A 20,943-nucleotide genomic window follows, 5' to 3' on the forward strand; every position below is an offset into this window, starting at 1 on the left:
TGGGCAAGAAACTGATAAAAAGATAAAAAGAAAAGCTTCGCACCTCTCTTACATGCATTGTCAACTCTGATTCACCACCGACTGCACCTTTCCGATAAGAAAAGGTCACAGAAATTCCTCTGGGAATTTTCTAAGTATGCGTAAGCATTATGACACTTGCTCATCTACACGCCGTCCAATGTCATTATTAATGTGATGAGACTTGATCCGATGAGTATAAGCGACAGCGCTGCATTCACACGAGCTGCTGTGGTCGGCGGTGCAAAGAAAGCAAGTAATGGTACTGCCGGTGGCAGTGCCAGGTGCGCTGATAACGTTCCGTTCATTTTGAGCCGTTATCGCTCTTTAGCGCTTTACTCATCTGCCTCGAACCATTATCAATCGTTCTCCGGCGGCGTCTGCTCCTGGCAAGGCCGCGCGAACCGTATCTTGAAAGCTAACTGAAAAGCGGAAGGAGTATGCCCACTGCTGAAAACTTCACGTGCTGTGTTCTCGCCGCTTACTTCGCTTTGAAAACAGACGTGCGTACACCAATCTTGAAAGTGATCGGCGAAAGTGCACAGTGCAGCATGTGCTGAGAGCTTCGTGAGCGCTGTGTTCTCGCCGCTTCTGTCGTGTTGAAACAAGAGCTAGCACGAAGGTGAATTCATTCGCTGCTGCGGGTTTATTTTCAGTGATATCGTGCGGTACGGAGTGAGGGACGAATAGTTTTTCTTATTGGGTAGGTATAGGAATGCTTAGATGACAAAAGATCGTAGGGCCCAGGAATTTTGCGATAACAACCAACGCCATCCTACTCCCGCGCCCCCCGCTGAGCGATGTCGTCTTGGTCGCCCCCCTCCCCTCCCCCGGGACAACGGACACTACGCCTCTATCTCAGTTAAAGAAACGATGACGAAACGTTAGCAACGACAAGACCGGCGTTTCCTAACACGTTGTCCCATGGTCTCCAAGATATGCATGCGAAGCTGGCGCGCGCGAATCTGGGAGGCCATAATTGACCGCTTAATCGCATAAAAAGACAAAAGAAATAATGCGAAGCGACACAGTAAAAAAAATGTAAACAAAGAACTGATTTTACCCATACTGTTTGGAGGAAAAGAAAGAAAAAAAAAGAAACCGCAAAACACGCCACTAACGCCACCACCGCCTGCATAACGTCGGACCCAACAGTTGGCAACGTTCATTCGGGCTTCTCCGCTAAACCGTTGCTTCGCGTCCGCAACGTGAGTCGCCATCTTTTCGCGCCTGTCATTTTGTTTTTCTGCAAGTCCGCTGACGCTGCTCATCGGTTGATACACGGCTGCACGGCGTCGCAGTGCGGCCTGCGCCATTTTCTCAAGTTCGCGCAATCGGTGTGAGACATGTCGCATGTGAATTGTTTGATAGAAGTGCCTCACGTCCAAGTGAAGCGGCCGTACGGGTGCTTTGGCTGTGTACCACGTTCTCGGAAGCGTCGTCGGGTTTTCGGAATGCAGATTTCAAGTACATGAAAATGCGTTTCGCCCTCCTATTCAGCTCCGGAGCAAAGCGTGCAATGTTTCATGTGAAAGGTGCAGTGCCCGACATCATGGTGTGAATTTCAAGCGGCAAACGAGAACTGCGGCATTTAGCGAACACCGTGGCTGCTTAGTCGGCGTAGAAATTGCTTTACGTTACCGTAATATGTAGCTGTCAGTCTAACCTGCGGCTTCTGGACAGCTAGCCCATTGACTTTTGCTTGTGGCAGCGATAGGTATATAAATGGAAGCGGTAATAATTTTCGAGAGCAGACAGTTGTTTCGCTCAATGTTTGGTCGTGTTCACGGCGTTATGAGGGCTAGAAAACTAACTGGTTTTATGGTGCTTAACTCCAACTCCAAGAGGCTTAACGTTGGCGCTGTACGTGTTTGTTTTTCGTGCCGCGAGTGTCACTTTCATGCTTTTGTTGCATGAGAGTGGTAGCTGCTACATGACGCCTGCGCAGAATACAATTAAAGCAATCTCCTTGCTTTCATACGTATGCAATGTCACGCAACAAAATTTCCAGCGTTTTAGTCGAAGCTTAAATATCCACTATAGTTTAGTAGAAAACTCAAATTCTATCTTAGCTTAGTAGGCGAGAAACAAGTGAAACTCGCATTCCTTTTTGAATTGTTCGCCCAAACAGCAGCGCCCGCAGATGCGTGATCGGGTATTTGACAGTAGCTTCGCCAGGTGAGCTGTTTTATGCGCATATATTGACCGCTTAACTATCCTTTTAATTTATGCCGGTGCTAATTCTTCCTAATTTTAAGCGATGACTATCCCCGAGTACCGGACGATGCCATACTTGTTGTCAGGTGTAGCAAACGCGGGAAATTCAAAGTGGCGTGGCTCCAAGTTCCTGTTTTTACGTTTCTTGCATTCAAAGCTAACAGACACAGTATCACTGATTAATTTCCATTTCTGCTGCAGTTGATCAATCTAACGTGGCAACTGTATTTGCTCTTTAATGTTCTCCATTTATTGTGTATTCAGCTCTGCTGCCAGAAAATGTTTGAATTTTTTTCAGTATCCAAGTGGCGGAATATTTCACTGACGACCGTGTGTGCAACACACAAGATGACAAAACTGATAACAGAAGGATGAGATGTTTCTTTTTTAGAGTTCGGACTCGATTTTTTGTGAGGTTGTCTATCGGCCTTGGGCCGTATGACAACACACCCGACATGGCCAAACTGCAGCTTGTCGGTTGAGTGCCCCCGAATGGACCATCAACATCGCAAAATGAAGCAGAGCCAGGTAGGGGCAATTTTCACTTCGGAGCAGAATACTGACAGCCACCTTTCTTTTAAGAACTAAATAACATATTTACAAAACAATCCTTTCTCTTCATGCAGCCTACATAGGATTGTTTTTGCTTGTTATACAGATCTTCAGAAAGCAGTTCTTGTGAACCGTTTTTGCATGCACGAATAAATAAAGAGGAGTGCACTTTCTGCAGAAATTGATGCACTGAAATGTGTATGCGGCAGACACAGAGATGAAAAATAACCAAAAACTTTAAAGCAGTAAAAAAAGACAGGTTCGAAAGATGTTCTAGCATCGTAACCCGCCTTGGCATACGGAATTAAATACAGCAGCAACAGAGCTGCATGCAGAGAGGTGTTTGTAAATGTTTGCAAGATATGGAAATTGTCTACGAAATTGTTTTTATTTAATCGGAGCGTCTTGTTGCCATGGCAGTGCAGTAAAAGCTCAAGGTGATGGCCTGCTCCTGATAACGCACCTTTAGATTTAAAAATTAAAGTCTGGGGTTTTTCATGCCAAAGTCACAACCTGAAGTTTTGGCCACATGTCCTTTAGTGTGCATCGGAATCTAAGTGCATAAGCGCTATTGCATTTTACCCCCATTGGAGGGCAGCTGCCATGGCTTAGATTGAAGCATTACTGAGCAGCATGGCACCATAGTAGCTGGGCTATATCACCAGGTCAGGATGAACGATAAGAAAGGGGGTTAACCGAAGGGCCCGATTTTTATTAGTCATATCATAAGAAGCCAACAAACACTGACACCAAGGACAACATAGGGGAAATTACTTGTGCTTAATAAATGAAATAAAGCAACGATAAAGCAAAGAAATAAAGAAATAAAGCAAAGTAAACCATCCTCACACTTCATTATGTCTTCATCTGTTGCTGTGCTAACTTTTTAACGTGCAACTGTGCAAATTTTCATATAGTTTCCATATTTCCTCGTTGTTTGTAGCTTTATTTATTAACAAGTTTTCTTTAAACCCAGTTGCACACAGCAGTACACAGCAGTGCTGTCTAGAGTGGGAATTGTTGTTCTTTGTTCAGACTGACATCAATACACCTTGCCTGGGCAATCTAGGGCTTTCTACGTAACATGGCCTTGTAATAATGTTTTAAATTGCATTCCAGCATTATGCAAAAGCTGTTTACTTACCAGATGAGAATATGCATATGTGTTGGAAGAAACAGAACTGGAAGAAGCCAGGAGATAATAAGATCAAGGAAACCATACAACCAACATGTTTTAAATTTTTTATATAAAGTATAGAAACGATAAATTCAAGGGAAATTAAAGTGGATGAAAAGACATTAACCTGTGAGTGGGGAACGAACCCATAACCTTTACATTACGCACGTGATATGCTAACCAATGTGGTACTACGGCCAGTACCAGCATCGTTAGTCTGAAGGGCCATTGGGGACGGTTGAATGCTGCTGTGGCGACACACACCGCGCACATTTCTGCGCACCCTCCGTCTTCTTATCATCTGGCCCAGCATAAAACAGCTGCACCCTGGACTGCATGGTCGTTAAAACATAGCGCCATCGCCACGTCACCCGAGGTATGCGCCACCAACGATGGCTATAAAAACAGGCTGCATGGCTCAAAAAGACCACCTTCTACCTTCCGCTACTGGGATGAACGTAGCGTTGGTATGCCCGTCCGCTGCCATCGTTAGTCGAATAAAGAAGCGTTACGTTTTTATGTTGGGATTCGTCCTTCGGCAGACACGACATCCCACATCTGGTGACCTGGACAACGAACAAGAACGCATCGCCATGGACGAACAAGACGCCCTTCAACGACAGCTGGAACTTCTCAACAGACAGCTTCACGCGCAGCAAGAGGTGATCCAGAAGCAAGAGCAACAGGTTCAGGAACGGCACGACCAACCCGATGGTTCCGTGGAGCAGCATCCTGCCGGCTCCGCCGAGGACGTGAGAACCCCGGCAGAAGCATCCCGCACGCTGCCCCGCACGGCGTCTGGCGTGTCGCTGTCAAGCTTCCACCGTTTTGGGCCTACTCGCCCGAGGTATAGTTCACCCAAGTCGAGGCCCAGTTCTCCTTGGCGCACATCACACAAGACCGGACCCGCTACGATTATGTCGTCGCCCACCTCGATGCCCGCTACGCCAACGAGGTCCGGGATATCCTTGCCAACCCACCAATGGCCAATCTTTACGAACACCTCAGGACGGAACTCATTCGCCGCCTGTCACCCTCGGAAGACCAGAAGGTGCGACAACTTCAGTCCGCCGAACTTGCCGAGCGCAAGCCTTCGCAGCTTCTCCGCCACATGCGTGCTCTCGCGGGCAACATGGAAGTCCAGGATTCCTTACTGCGAGCACTTTGGCTTCAACGACTTCCACCACACGTCCAGGCAATTCTGCAGGCTCAGCTTACGCTACCTCTCGACCAACTCGCCGGGATCGCTGATCGCGTCATCGAGGTCTCTTTGCCACCGTTGTCGCCCACCGTCCAGGCTGTCGCCACACCGCTGAACACCATAGAGCTTGCGCGGCCTATCGACGACATCAACCGACAGCTCAGCTCCATTCAACGACGCCTGGATCAACACTTGCCTACGCGCCACTTGCAAAGCCGTGGCCAGAACACTACCCCGTCGCAGCAGCCTGGTGACGACGACCGGTGTTACTACCATAGACGCTTCGGGGACAGAGCACGGCAATGTCGACCACCCTGCTCCGCTAGAAATCAGGGAAATGCCAACGGCAGCTCGTAGCCACGGCTGCGAGCGGCCAACCTGGAGGCCGTCGTATCTTCGTCACCGACCAAATTACAAAGCAGCGGTTCCTTGTCGACAGCGGTTCCGACATTTGCTGCTACCCGCGAGCCCACCTTCAAGGTCCCCGTCGTTCTACGTCTTTCGAGCTCAGCGCGGCAAACCGGTCCACTATCAAAACTTACGGGTGGCTCCGCCTGCACGTCCAGCTTAAAAACCTTCGCCGGGACCTTCATTGAAATTTTGTCATCGCCGACGTCACAGAGCCAATCATCGGCTCAGACGTTTTGGCGCACTACAACCTCCTTCCGGACTGCCGCCACGACCGTCTCATCGACGCGACAACGGGACATTCTGCGCCAAGACAGCGAACGACTACCCACCAGCCAAGCATCAAAGTACTCAGTGTCGAACATAATTCACCGTACCACGCCATCCTCGAACACGCCAACCAGGATGAACTTACATCACTGTTGGCTTTGCAAGGCTCCTGCAAAATACTACAATTGCCTACTAGACATGTGACTGCGCTAAAGCTTGGAAATAATGAGTAGTAAGAGTTATGGGACCCAGCAACAGCTAGTTTACTACTCCAGAAGAAAATGCCAGGCACTTCGGTTATTTCTGCACCTCGCTCGTGCAGAAGTGGTACCACACCTGCTGAGTAAACATGCACTACCTTTCGGTCATGTGCAGGGAATGCTGTGAACTCGCCTTGCACAAAGCCTGCACTAAGTAAAACGAATCACAACGTGCAGCTGCTGCTATGTTAAACTGGTGGAACGAGCAGTGAAAGGCAGCACCTCGCGAACTAGTTAAGAAATTGCAGGTGAATCGAGTGGAGATTATATAGTAACAGAAGTTGAGTGATTCTGCATTACATTCACGTAATATCCTTCATGACACCTTTCCATTTATTTCATTAGATAATAAGAACCTTTTTGCATTGTTGGACAAAACTATAAAAGGACAACATATTTTATAGCATTTACTGGTAGCAAACATGTCAAAACTAGTTCGTTTCTGGATTGCCATTTTGTCCTTTAACCCCCAACTTAATTCCGGAAAACTCTACCAAATTTTCCCGATTTTCTTATGTACTCTTTTCGGCGTCATTCTCATTCTAAATATATATTACTTCATTGGTTTCTGGTTAGAATTAGCACAAAAATAAACTTGGTCTTGAAGGCGGCTTTCCCTCAGTGCCGACCGTAACTCATCTTTGACAGTCAGAGCGGCATAACATCGGGCAGAACGAGTGCTACTCGTCATTGGCGATATTGGTACTACCTCCAGTCGCTAGTATAGCTCGGCATCAAGGGTTAAGGATTGCGACTTCATTGCTGCCCAATTTTAATTCTGCAGCTGTTACACATGGGTGTAGCGTGCTAGAGCAAAACAACTTTAATGCAGAGAGCCATCAGTCATCTTTATATATTTACTTTGTAAAGATGCGCTAAGTTTATCTTTTGCTGTACAGACTTGGCGATCGTTGACCAAAGATGCCCTTTTGCTATTAAAACCTATCAGTTATCTTTTTGCAGTAGCAGGTGCGTATCATTTTTTTTTTCAGCATCAGTGCGCTAGTTTTATTTTTCGAGAGCCATGCACTTCCCACTCAGAGGACTGTATGTCATCTGAGGCGTTCCTTTTTCAGTAAAAAATGTTCAGGTTGTCTTTTTCAAGCTCGATTCTTTGCTTCAAACGAGCTTGTACAAACCGACCAAGCTAGTAATTCTACCTGCTTATATATGAAATATGTTGCGGTTATGAACCCTCACAATGAATGACACATAGTACATAAAATTTACGTATTAAAAGAACTCCATGAATTTTTTAAATATCATGTAAACTTAACCATGCTCTTTTTACCACAATGCAGGGAGAAAAAGTGCCCGGTAACATCATTCATTCTGTATGGTGGCCACATGATGTGTATGCAAGCAACCTCCTTCATGTGGACCAAAAACTACTCTTCAGTGTCTCGCAAACACTTCCACGCGAAGCCCTCAACATTTTCGTCTCATTGGAATGACTGCTCATCCATCAACGTGTCCATCACCAAGACTGCCAATGGTAAAGCTTCTGATCCCCTCTAAGAAAGTTTAATGATTTTATTTAGTTTTCACGGTTGGCCATGAAATCCCAACATTTTTGAAGTTTCTAACATTTTTACCTGGCACAAAGTTGTGCAATAACTTTTGTACCAGTGTTTTATGTATTTAAGTAATGCTCACTCTAATGCCTATCTGGTTTTAACGCGATAGCGTTAAGGAGCTCGTGTCGCAGAAAAGCCGGTGTCGTCGGCGTCGGTGTCGGCGTCCGCGGCGTTGGCCGTGAGCGATAAATCACGGCAGGCACTTCATAAATAAAAAGCATCTTCCAAGATGGGCTGGGTGGGAATCGAACCAGGGTCTCCGGAGTGTGAGACGGAGACGTTACCACTGAGCCACGAGTTCGATGCTTCAAAGCGGTACAAAAGCGCCTCTAGTGAACGCGGTGTTGCCTTAGAAACGAGCTGTTTCTAAGGCTCAGGCGTGCGTCGCTTGCTCAGGCGCACATTTTGTTGTCGCGCCGAACGCTGCGTTGCTCGACGCTCACCGCGTCCGATGCGGGGCGCGTAGTCGCTGCGCCGTAGCCCATTGTCTTACACCCCTTGGCGGATCGACGGGAACGCTGTCGCGTTCCACTCTTGAAGGCGAAGCTTAAGCGTCCTCCAATTTTTCTTAGGGTTTAAGAAATTTGAGTGCCTGATGAGGTAACAGCATTTGAATTTCTCGTCGTGGCTCATTTCAATGAGCTGCTAGAAAATAACACGCAAAACTTACCGCACGCCAGTGCGGTAGGTTTCACAAACATTCACTTAACAACCCTAATGCTTCACATCTAGCGTCACATTCTTTCAATTGCGGTTGTAAACCTTTGTTTGAAGACACAAAAATTATTTCAAAACACAAATGCCACACCACACGGGAAATAATCGAGGCATTCCACATTAAAAGATTAGGAGTTACGATGCGAATTTGAGTATCTTCACAACATGTATGTTAATTTAAAGTGGTGTCTTTTTGTTGTTTCCTTTTTTGACTTCCCTACTTTCTGATGTGTATATCTGATGTCTTCATGCCTTGTCATGTTCTTATGCTGAGGCTTTCTTCAGTCACCTATGTATATATGTTCTTCGTTTCAATAAAAATTTTGTTGAGAGTTAGCGCTCGTCCTGTCTGCTTCCAGTCTGTGTCCGTGTCCACTTCGCGCTACACACTAAAAACATATGTGAACAAAACATAGCTAGTAATAACTAGTGAGCACTGCACGAAATTTGAACATGAAAACTAGTAATAGTAAAGACATACACTTCGCTCAGCCGAACTGCAAAATATTGCAAATATCACAACGACAGCATAAAAACTGGGCAGGACAGAGCACTGACTGTCAGTTACAGTTGCAATATGCACACCAAATTTATACAAAGTCCAAACTAAACTGCCGGAAATGGTCATGTCTCTCCAAGAGACCACTGAGGAACAAAAGATATACTATTTATAATTCCATCTCATAGATTACTGATCTAATTAAACTTTAGACACATGACCCCTTGTGCGTCACAAATGCCGTTCTGATTACCTATACATGATTACCAGCCTTGGTGAAAGAATGATGTGCACTAATGTTTGGAAGAAACACCGGTAAAAATGCTGCTTGTTCTCAACTTTCTGTTGTGACAGCACACTTGTGTGCACTTGTGAACGCAGTTGTCTATAGGGCTTAAACAACGTGTTTTGGCAGCACAGGTACCGTCTACCGAACACCTGGTTGAAAATAGCTTGCATATCGGAATGTGCAGCCACACTGGTGGCACAGCATTCTTTTTTCACCTTGCCAGTTGATAAAGCCTCAGCAGCTGCAATCACTTGCGACTGCTCGTAAAGGTGCCATAAGGTCCGGCAGGAAACAGAGATACCACGTAGGAAATTTTTCAGAGTGCATAGTGCAGTCGAGGTGTGTAATTTGTGCTTTAGTTCGGCAACACTGCCACAGTCACAACTATTCATTACAGCTCCGAAATTTCAACCACATCAACAAAATAAATTAGGTCAGTTCCTTCAGTATGGTGGCAGATGCACAGCTGCAGGCTTTCTAGAACCATGCATTACCTTGAGAGAGTGCCAGCAGAGCCCGTAGCACATCTTTCAAGCACTCCAGACAAGTACCCCGATTACATTGTACACAGAGTATCTGGTGTCCATTTATCTATAGATGCAAGGTAGCCCCCAGAACACGTTTTGTCACAGGCATGCTGGACACTTCGTCCCCTGAAATGCAAGTGCAATTTGGAACTTCTGTGCCTGTAGTGTCCTTTACATCTAAATGAATATTGAATACATGGTAGTAACATGAAGACGACAAAAAAGTCATCAGCGATCAACTGTGCGGCAAATGTGGGTGCAAGCTATTCTCTAATCAAACATACCTATATGCATTGCGACCAATGTGCTCCCAAGATGTACGAGGCATAAATGATTGCAGAGCTGTAAGGACATGGCACTCCCAGGATGATTATGTTCTTGAGGATTTTTCCCCACTTTCAATCTTTTGCAACGTGTATACTGTAGTCATGAAAACAAAAATGCTGCAACTGACGTGTGGTAAGTTTTGCTTCTTATTTCCGAGCAGCTCACTGTAACAAGCTACGCTGACAAATTCAAGTACTGTTACCTCATCAGACATTCAAATTTCTTAAACACTAACAAAACCAGATAGGCGTTAGAGTGAACATCACTTAAATATATTACACTGGTATAAAAGGTATTGCATTGCTGTGTGCCAGGTAAAAATGTTAGACCCATCAAAAATTTGTAGATTCTACGGCCAACCGAGAGAAGTAGATAAAAATATCATTATGCTTTCTTAAAGGGGTCCAGCTTTTCAACTGGCAGTATTGGTGATGGACACGCTGATCGATAAGCAGCCATTCCACTGAGACGAGAATGTTGAGGGCTTCGCATGGAAGTCTGCGAGACACTGAAGAGCAGTTCTTGGTCCACATGAAGGAGGTTGCTTGCATACACCTCTGGGCCCCCATACTGAATGCATGGTGTTACCACAACTTTTTCTCCCTGCATTGTGGTAAAAAGCAAGGTTAAGTTTAGACGATATTTATTATGCAAAAAAAGAGGTGAGGCTTACAGACAGGACAGAAGAGTAGAGTAGTGGACGACACAAACGCGAAAAACACGGAAAAGTTAATGAAATTGTTTTAATACAAAAAATTCTTGTACTATGTGTCATTCATTATGAGGGTTGATAACCTCAACATATTTCATATATAAGCAGGGAGAATTATTAGCTTGGTAAATTTGTACAAGCTCGTTTGAGGTAAGAAATCTAGTATCACAAATAAAACCTCAAAACTCATGATTGAAAAAAGAACACATCAGATGGCATGCAATCCTGCGAGTGGGAATTGCACGGTTCAACAAAAACAAATTAAAACTGGCGCACCGATCCTGCAAAAAGAATAAGCAGCTGCTACTGCAAAAAGATAAATAATTGATAGGTTTTAATAGCTCAAGAGCATTCTAGGTCGAAGTGCGCCAAGTCTATACTGCAAAAAATAAACTTAGCGCATCTTAACAAAGCAAATATATAAATACGACTGACGGCTGTCTGAACTACAGTTGCTTTGCTGTAGCATGAAATAATTTTAATACATGCACACGTACATACACACGCTACACCCATGTGTAACAGCTGCAGAATTAAAATTGGGCAGCAATGAAGTCGCAATCCTTAACGCCTGATCCCGAGCTATACTAGCGACTGGAGGTAGTACCAATATCGCCAATGACGAGTAGCACTCATTCTGCCCGATGTTATGCCGCTCTGACTGTCAAAGATGAGTTACAGTCGGCATTAAGGGAGAGTTGCCCTCAAGAGCAGCTTTTATTTTTGTGCTATTTCTAACCAGGGACCACTGATGTAGTATATTTTTAGAATGAGAATGACCCCAAAAAATGAATACATATCAATTTGGAAAATTTGGTACATCTTTCCAGAATTAACATGGGGGTTAGAGGACAAAACGGCAATCCAGAAACTAGAACAAGTTTTGACATGTTTGCTGCCAGTAAATGCTATAAAATATGCTGTCATACTGTAGTTTTGTCCAACAATGCAAAAGAGATTGTTAATATCTAAAGCAATATATGGAAAGATGTCATAAAGTATATTTCGTGAAGTTAATGCAGAATCACTCAACTTCTTTTATTATGTAATCTCCACTCGATTCACCTGCACTTTCTGAACTAGTTCACGAGGTGCTGCCTTTCCCTGCTCGTTCCACCAGTTTAACATTTTGTTCTGGAGTAATAAACTAACTTTTGCTGTCCCATAAATCTTACTGGTCATTAATTCTAAGTTTTAGTGCAGTCACATGTCTAGTAAGGAAATGTGGTATTTTGCATAAACATTGCAAAGCCAATTGTGATGAAAGTTCACTCGGGTAAATTGGTTATAATCGAGTAGCACAGAACACTGACGCAATCTCAGCAATCACTGGAAGGCTAGTCAAGTAATTTTCTTATTAGCAGCCTTTAAACAGTATTCGAGCATACGACACATGGACCTCACATATGCAGATAAGATTTTCTTGACTCAGCAAGAAACGATGCTTCATGTTCCACGACGCTACTTCAATCAAAGCAGCCTTGATGCCCTCTAAAGACAGTGCCAATGCAGATGATCCAAATATTTTTGGGGGGCAACAGTTACGCATAAAATCACGTTAGAATAATGTTTTTTCTGGACACATTATCAGGCCATGTTAGAAGTGCTTCTTGATATTGTCCTATTTATTAGACTAGTCATATCTCTGTACACAAAGGCTACTGATGAGGTCCCATGCTATATCATCATCTTAACAAAAACTTCCCTTAGTAATACACATTCTGTGATAAGATTTCTTTGAGACAAGATTTCTTTGATATGCTGTACAGGGTGTTATTTTTAAAGCGAAGCTCCTGTTCTTCCAAACAAGAAGAAAGGGAATTGAGGGTCCAAAATTTTCCTAATCACAGCTGGAAGAAGCCAGGGAAGGCACGTGGCAACTTATTTGTAATTTTCTATTGCACTGTGTAAATGTAAAGGGAAATGAAAACGGTCCAAAAGCCAGCCATGGGTGGAGAACGAATCAACAACCTATGCATTAGGCATGTGATGCACTAACCACTGTGCTACAAAGGCAGCATTCAATCGTCATCAATGGCCCCTCAGATTGTGGACGCTCGAACGCGGTCGTAGTAGCACACTGGTTAGTATATCACATGCGTAATGTGAACGTTATGGGTCCGTTCCCCACCCACAGATGGATGTCTTTTCATCCACTTTCCTTTCCCTTGAATTTATCATTTCTATACTCCATATAAAAACTTAAGGGATGTTCTTGTATGTTTTCCTTGGCCTCATTATCTCCTAGCTTCTTCCAGTTCTGTTACTTCCAACACATATGCAAATTCTCATTTGGTAAGTTAAAAGCTTTTGCATGATGCTCGAATGCAATATAAAACGTTATTACAAGGCCGTGTTACGTAAAAAGCCTTAGATTGCCCAGGCAAGGTGTATTAATGTCAACCTGAACAAAAAAAAACAATTCGCACTATAGACAGCACTGCTGTGTACTGCTGTGAGCAAAAAGGTTTAAAGAAAACAACTTGTTCACAAATAAAGCCCCCAAACAACGAGGAAATAGGAAAACTATATGAAAATTTGCGCAGTTGCACGTTAAAAATTTAGCACAGCGACAGATGAAGACATAATGAAGTGTGAGGATGGTTTATTTTGGAAACACGAGGCAATATACTTGAAAGATGCATATGAGCTTACATATGCAGAAGTATTGTTTATGTATAAGCTAAACTACGAGCAGGCCTAGAACACACTGACACAAGGTGTCGCGCATTTAAATCTCATCGGCTCTTTCTCATGATTCGCTACACATGGCTGGCTCACACAACTTAGCCGCTTCTATATATGCCTTGTAAGTAGCAGCTGGTCTGTGTGACTTGTGCAAGCTTTAAATATGCACAAGTGCCACGTAGCTGGACAGAACCAAGTTAATGTCGTTTGCCATCGTTTTGAGCAAGTGAAACTAAATTTTGCGTTTTTCTGAATTAGGTAATTAGTTATTACCGATTATTTAAGTGCTCAAATATTATATTCAACGCAAAAGTGTCAGTGCGAAGATTGTAGAGAATCCTGAAATATTCCCAATCCAGCTTTCTACTGCTATATAGGTGCAAGAAACTTTTTTTTTTCAATCTTGAAAGAAGCCTGTGAATGCATGCAAGAAGTGCCGTGCAACTAACCACTCGTTCACCTGAACACCATTTGCCTCCTTTTTTCATGCTTGAAAAAAAAAAAGCTTTTTGAAAAGAATATTTTAGAAATTGATTAATTATTATTGACTATGTTTTAGGCAAAATGCACGAAATAGTGTGACTGCCGCCCGCATTTTCGGCGACATGAGTTGACTCCATTTTCATGTCCAAATTAAGCTATACATGGTGCGTGTTTTGAGCTCGTTCTGTAATTTAGGCTGGTTTTGACTAATTGAAGCTTTGCACCCTAATAATGGGGTCTACAGCCTAAAAAGAAATCGGTAGATAAACGGTCGCTGTCAGTACTCCAAACTCCTTTAACATACTGCAAAGTGCTTGTGAGCCAAGAAGTTGGTAGTTATAAACAGTATTTCTCATCCTGACCTGGTGTTATAGCCCAGTTACTATGATGCCATGCTAGTCAGTAATGCTGGTCACAGCTTCAATCTAGGCCATGGCAGCTGCTCTCCAACGGTGGCAAAATGCAATAACGCTTATGCACTTAGATTCAGGTGTACCATAAAGAAGGCCCGGTGCCCAAAACTTCAGGTTATGACTTTGGCATGTAAAAGCCGAGATTTTAATTTTAATAACTAAAGGTGCTTTATTGGGAGCCGGACATCATCATGAGCTTTTACTGCACTGCCATGGCACCAAGAAGCTCCGAGTAAGCAAAAACAATTTCTTAGACAATGTCCATATCTTGCAAACATTTACAAACACTTCTCTGATTACAACATTTACAAACACTTCTCTGATGAAACACCTCTGTTGCTGTTATATTTAGTTCCGTATGGCAAGGCGGGTTAGGATGCTGAACATCTAACAAATCTGTTTTTTACAGCTTTAAAGTTGTTGGTTATTTTGTATCTCTGTGTGTGCCGAATGCACATTTCAGTGCATCAATTTCTGCAGAAAGTGCACTCCTCTTTATTTATTCGTGCATGCAAAAACAGTTCACAAGAACTGCTTTCTGAAGATCTGTATAACAAGCAAAAAACAATCCTATGTAGGCTGCATGAAGAGGAAGGATTGTTTTGTAAATATGTTATTTAGTTCTTAAAAGAAAGGCAGCCGTCAGTTTTCTGTTCCGAAGTGAAAATTGCCCCTACCTGGCTCTGCTTCATTTTGCGATGTTGATGGTCCATTCGGGGGCACTCAACCGACAAGCTGCAGTTTGGCCATGTCGGGTGTGTTGTCATACGGCCCAAGGTCGATCGACAATCTCACCAAAAGCAGAGTCCAAACTCTAAAAATGAAACATCTCATCATTTTGCTATTAATTTTGTCATCTTGTGTGTTGCACACACGGCCGTCAGTGAAATATTCCGCCACTTGGATACTGAAAAAAATTCGAGCATTTTCTGGCAGCCAAGCTGAATACACAATAAATGGAGAACATTAAAGAGCAAATACAGTTGCCACGTTAGATTTATCAACTACAGCAGAAATGGAAATTAATCAGTGATACTGTGTCTGTTAGCTTTGAATGCAAGAAACGTAAAAACAGGAACTTGGAGCTACGCCAGTTTGAATTTCCCGCGTTTGCTACACCTCATAACAAGTTTGGCATCGTCCGGTACTCGGGGATAGTCATCGCTTAAAATTGGGATGAACGAGCACCGGCATAAATTAAAAGGATAGTTAAGCGGTCAATATATGCGCATAAAACAGCTCACCTGGCGAAGCTACTGTCAAATACCCGATCACGCATCTGCGGTCGCTGCGGTTTGGGCGAATAATTCAAAAAGGAATGCGAGTTTCACTTGTTTCTCGCCTACTAAGCTAAGATAGACTTTGAGTTTTCTACTAAACTATAGTGGATATTTAAGCTCCGACTAAAACGCTGAAAATTTTGTTACGTGACATTGCATACGTATGAAAGCAAGGAGATTGCTTTAATTGCATTCTGCGCAGGCGTCATGTAGCAGCTACCACTCTCATGCAACAAAAGCATGAAAGTGACACTCGTGGCACGAAAAACAAACACATACAGCGCCAGCGTTACGCCTCTTGGAGTTGGAGTTAAGCACCATAAAACCAGTGTGTTTTCTAGCCTTCATAACGCCGTGAACACGGCCAAACAATGAGCGAAACAACTGTCTGCTCTCGAAAATTATTACCGCTTCCATTTATATACCTATCGCTGCCACAAGCAAAAGTCAATGGGCTAGCTGTCCACAAGCCGCAGATTAGACTGACAGCAACATATTACGGTAACGTAAAGCAATTTCTACGCCGACTTAGCAGCCGCGGTGTTCGCTAAGTGCCGCAGTTCTCGTTTGCCGCTTGAAATTCACACCATGATGTCGGGCACTGCACCTTTGACATTAAACATTGCACGCTTTGCTCCGGTGCTGAATAGGAGGGTGAAACGCATTTTCATGTACTTGAAATCTGCATGCCGAAAACCCGACGACGCTTCCGAGAACGTGGTACACAGCCAAAGCACCCGTACGGCCGCTTCACTTGGACGTGAGGCACTTCTATCAAACATTTGACATGCGACATGTCTCACACCGATTGCGCGAACTTGAGAAAATGACGGAGGCCGCACTACGACGCCGTGCAGCCGTGTATCAACCGATGAGCAGCGTGAGCGGACTTGCAGAAAAACAAAATGATAGGCGCGAAAAGATGGCGACTCACGTTGCGGACGCGAAGCAACGGTTTAGCGGAGAAGCGCGAATGAGCGTTGGCAACTGTTGGGTCCGACGTTATGCAGGCGGTGGTGGCGTTAGTGGCGTGTTTTGCGGTTTCTTTTTTTTTCTTTCTTTTCCTCCAAACAGTATGGGTAAAATAAGTTCTTTGTTTATATTTTTACTGTGTCGCTTGGCATTATTTATTTTGTCTTTTTATGCGATTAAGCGGTCAGTCATGGCCTCCAACATTCGGGCGCACCAGCTTCCCATGCAAATCTCGGAGGCCATGGGGCAACGCGTTAGATAACGCCGTTCTTTGTCGTTGTTAACCTTTCATCATCGTTTATTCAGCTGAGATATAGGCGTAGTGTCCCTTTTCCCGGGTGTGGGGAGAGGGCGACCAAGACGGCATCGCTCAGCGGGGAGGGGGGGGGGTAGGTTGGTGTTGGTTGTTATCGCGAAATTCGCGAACCGTGCGATTTTTTTATAACGTAAGCATTTCTATAATTACCCAACAAGAAAGACCATCCGTCCGTCAGTCCGTACCGGACGATATCTCTCAATATAGAACCCGCAGCAGCGAATGAATTCACCTTCGTGCTTGCTCTCGCTTCAACGCGACCGAAGCGGCGAGAACACAGCGCTCACGAAGCTCTCAGCACATGCCGCACTATGCGCTTTTAGCAGATCACTTTCAAGATAGGTGCACGCGCGTCTGTTTTTAAAGCGAAGTAAACGGTGAGAACACAGCGCGTGAAGTTTTCAGCAGTGGGCACTCTCCGTCTGCATTGGAGTTCGCTTTCAAGATACGGTTCGCGTGGCCGTGCCACAAGCAGCTGCCGCCGGAGAACGGTTGATGATAGTTCGACGCGTATCAGAAGTGCTAAACAACGATAACAGCACAAAATGAACGGAACGTCACCAGCGCACCTGGCCGCGCCACGTGCAGTACTTTGCTTGCGCCATTCACTTGGCGCCCCCGACCCCAGCAGCTGGTGTCGCCGTAGCGTCGTCGCTTATACACGTCGGATCAAGTCTTATAACGTTCATAACGACATGGACTGCGTGTAGATAATCAAGTGTCACAATGCTTACGCATACTTAGACAACTGCCAGAGGAGTTTCTGTGTTATTTTTTTTACCGGAAAGGTGCAGTCGGCGATGGGACCCAGAGTTGACAATGCATGTAAGAGGGGTGTGAAGCTTTTCTTAGTATGAGTCTTGCCTATTCCCAATAATCTGCTCAAGCTAAGACTTGCTGATGGCTGCATGTATATTTTTATACTCGCATGCCCTCGAACCACCATGAATCCTACTTTGTAATGACATTAGAGCAGCATTCACGTCCAAAAGGAAATGCAGCCGGTACTTGGGCTGCTTAAGGTTTGCGGCCCGGTGGCAGTTCCCCTCCCCTCCCCCGTTTCCGTTGACAAGTTAGGGGGAGGGGTCTAGAGCAATCTCACACGGCCTACCTCACAGTGGCGTAGTCAGAAAATTTTTCATGTGAGGGGGGAGGCTCCCAATTGACCGTGGAAGGGGGAAGGAGCTGGTAAATTGCCATAGTAGACAAAAAACTTATTGTTAGTGAGCGTTACCAGTGCCCGGCGTGCCCCTCTTTGCTTCGCTGCTACTCACCCCCCCCCCTCCCGCAATCGACGCAAATCGAGCTATCAGAACGTGCATGACACGCATGCATGACATAACATGAATGACATGCTGCGAAGCTGGCATGGATGTCTTGACATCTTCATCAGTTTATTTTGATGTTGATCGCAGGACGAAAACTTCTCCAGCGATCTCAAATACCCCTGTGTTCTGCTAACTGGTTCCACGTGTCTTCAAGTTTCCTAATTCCATCACGTCCACATTATTCCTGCCGTCTTCGACTGTGCTTCCCTTCCCTTAGCACCCATTCTGCAACTCCAATAGACCAGCAGTTCTCTCCCTTACGCATTGCAATGTCGGCCCAGCACGCCTTCTTCCTCTTAATGCCAACCAGAATATCAGCTAGCCGCGTACGCTCTCTAACCCACATCGCTGTCTTACAGTCTATTATCGTCATGCCTAATATTTTTCATTCCATTGCTCTTTGCGCGGTCCTCAACGTCTTCCCAAGCTTCTTTGGTAACTTCCATGTTTCGGCCCAATACGTCAGTAACGTTAGAAAGCAATGATTAGCAGTAAGTTCCATGGTCATGATTTAGTAATGCCTGCCGTAAGCTCTCTAATTTTTTACTGTTAATTTCCTTGATCAGAGGCCCTTGCGAGTAATTAACCTCAATAAACGTATTTCTGCGCATGTTCTAGAGGCTCACTGCTGACCATGACATTTCGTTCTCTCGCCAGGCTGTGGAACATTGCTTTTCTCTTCTGTATGCTAACCTTCAATCAGACTTTTACACTTTCTTCGCTAAGGTCCTCAAACGTCTGTTGCAAATAGTCTGCAGCATTGCTGAGGGTGCCAATGTCATCTACAAACCGTAAGTTGGTAAGCTATTTACCGTTAACCCTCACTCCTACCCATTCCCAGTCTAAGTGGTTGCACACCTTTAAGTATTCAGTGATAGCATTGTAAATATTTTGCCATTGATCATGCGACGCCTTTTGCAGATATCTGGCTATGCAAAGTCGGTGCGTTAGTGTAATCCGTTCGATATCAACATTCGTGGAAAACCTCATTTTTGACCACTGTTCGGAGTCAGTGCGCTGCTGCCTTGATGCCCCGATCTAATCATTCCAGCTACGTGATTCGAGCGCAGGTAGCGCGCGTTTTGTGTATAACCAATATCAAAGCGTTATCTGCCAATGTTCATTTATCATATAATGTAAGCTTGTTCACATACTCCCTTATAATTAGGGTGTAGTTTAGAAAGACTGGGGTGTTCCAAAGGTGTTTTCTTATTGAACGCCCCTTCCGTTAAAAAAAAGGTGTTTCAACGTTGTTTACAAGGGTGAAAAGATAAATGCACCCGCATTACACCCATAAGGGCGTGAAACTTTAAGAGTATTTTTGGATTGAACAAACATTGGGAAAGAAAGAAGCGTTTTTTTTAATTCAAGCGAGACGCAGTTAGATTCATTCAAGGAAAATAAAATCCCGGGTTAATTTTATATGTTCGTGCCGAGTTAAGAAAACGCGTTAATTCAATTTTATTATTATTAATAAATACATTTTTTTTTCAGCGCCTGTCGTTACAGGGGGCGTTGACGCCGCTGTCACTCGCAATGCAATGCACCTCTTCAAATGTGCAGAAAGGCGCGCTCGTAAAGTTCACCTGTTGAAATGCGCCCCCCTCACACGTTGTGCTTGTTTGCTTGTTGAGGTTTGTCTGAATTTGGTGAGGCGTATTCTTAAGCTGTTCATTCAAAAGTACTGAGTTACGACCGGGAGGTGAAAAATTAAATTATTGGGTTTTACCTGGCAAAACCAGTTTCTGATAATGAGGCACGCCGTAGTGGAGGACTCCAGAAATTTCGGCCAACTGGGGTTTTTTGACGTGCACCTAAATTTAAGTACATGGGTGTTTTCGCATTTCCCCCCATCGAAATGCGGCCGCCGTGGCCGGGTTTTGATCCCGCGACCTCGTTCTGAGCAGCCCAACATTATAGCCACTGAGCAACCACGGCGGGTGACAGCGAGGTAATTGTGTAGTTGTTTCCTTGAGACTTGCGCTGTCCGACGGGCTTGGCATTCGACGATAGGATCAGCACTCTACACCTAAAGCTTTCGTCGGCCTCCAAAGAAGTATGTTCAGCTCAGGGGTGCGATTTCGACAACCGTACGAAGGGCCTTTGCCTCCATCGCTTTAGCGCTGTAAGCTCGAAACGCTCATCAAGTTGAATGGCGGGGAATTGGAATATATATTTCTTAAGGCGGGCCAATAAAACAAATTTCCCGCCTTCGAAAACAAAATTACGTCACTTCTGTTTTTAACAGATATGGCGTCACATTATTTTTTCTTCCGCCGGAAGTGTTCCCCCCACAGATGGCGCTAAGGCGTATGAACCACCGATAAGCCGCCATGTATTGAGCGTATCGGCTCCTATCGAAGCTCGCTACCAGGTATATTTACATTGTATAGGTAATCGCTCGGCTCAGCCAATCCACCATTGCACGCCTTCTCACCCAAGCCCCTGCACTGCGACGCGCGCACCAAGCTACTGCCTCTCTATGTCCCGTCGAGCATTTCCTCCTCTCCACTCCCTTTGCATAGCTGCGCCGAGCTTCGAGCGGTCGCCGGGCACGGCTGGAACTCAAGCTTAAACAACTCCGTTGTTAAAACAGACCAGTAAAAAATTCACGGGTTTCATTATATAATTGATATCAGAGCATAAGTTTAGTTACAAGTTTCATTACTGAATCATGCGGAATAATTAGAATTACAAATCACTGATTACCCG

At 44.6% G+C, this 20,943-nt stretch overlaps 1 protein-coding gene across 1 annotated transcript; it reads left to right on the forward strand.

Moving 5' to 3' along the window:
- The first annotated feature begins 210 nt into the window (after positions 1-210).
- LOC142570762 (uncharacterized) lies at positions 211-5,522 on the forward strand. Its single transcript, XM_075679100.1, has 3 exons — positions 211-302; positions 4,605-4,716; positions 4,818-5,522. Exons 1-3 carry the CDS (start codon positions 211-213, stop codon positions 5,520-5,522), a joined length of 909 nt encoding a protein of 302 aa, XP_075535215.1.
- The last annotated feature ends 15,421 nt before the right edge of the window (positions 5,523-20,943 follow it).

The sequence above is a fragment of the Dermacentor variabilis genome, chromosome 2 (genome assembly GCF_050947875.1).
Source record: "Dermacentor variabilis isolate Ectoservices chromosome 2, ASM5094787v1, whole genome shotgun sequence".
Classification (NCBI taxonomy): Eukaryota; Metazoa; Arthropoda; class Arachnida; order Ixodida; family Ixodidae; genus Dermacentor; species Dermacentor variabilis.

Coding starts and splice junctions, on each gene's coding strand:
- LOC142570762 (XM_075679100.1), top strand. CDS start 211: ATGAGTATAAGCGACAGCGCTGCATTCACACGAGCTGCTGTGGTCGGC. Junction 303..4,604: donor ACTGCCGGTGGCAGTGCCAG/GTGCGCTGATAA, acceptor ACTTCTCAACAG/ACAGCTTCACGCGCAGCAAG. Junction 4,717..4,817: donor CTGCCGGCTCCGCCGAGGAC/GTGAGAACCCCG, acceptor CCCGAGGTATAG/TTCACCCAAGTCGAGGCCCA.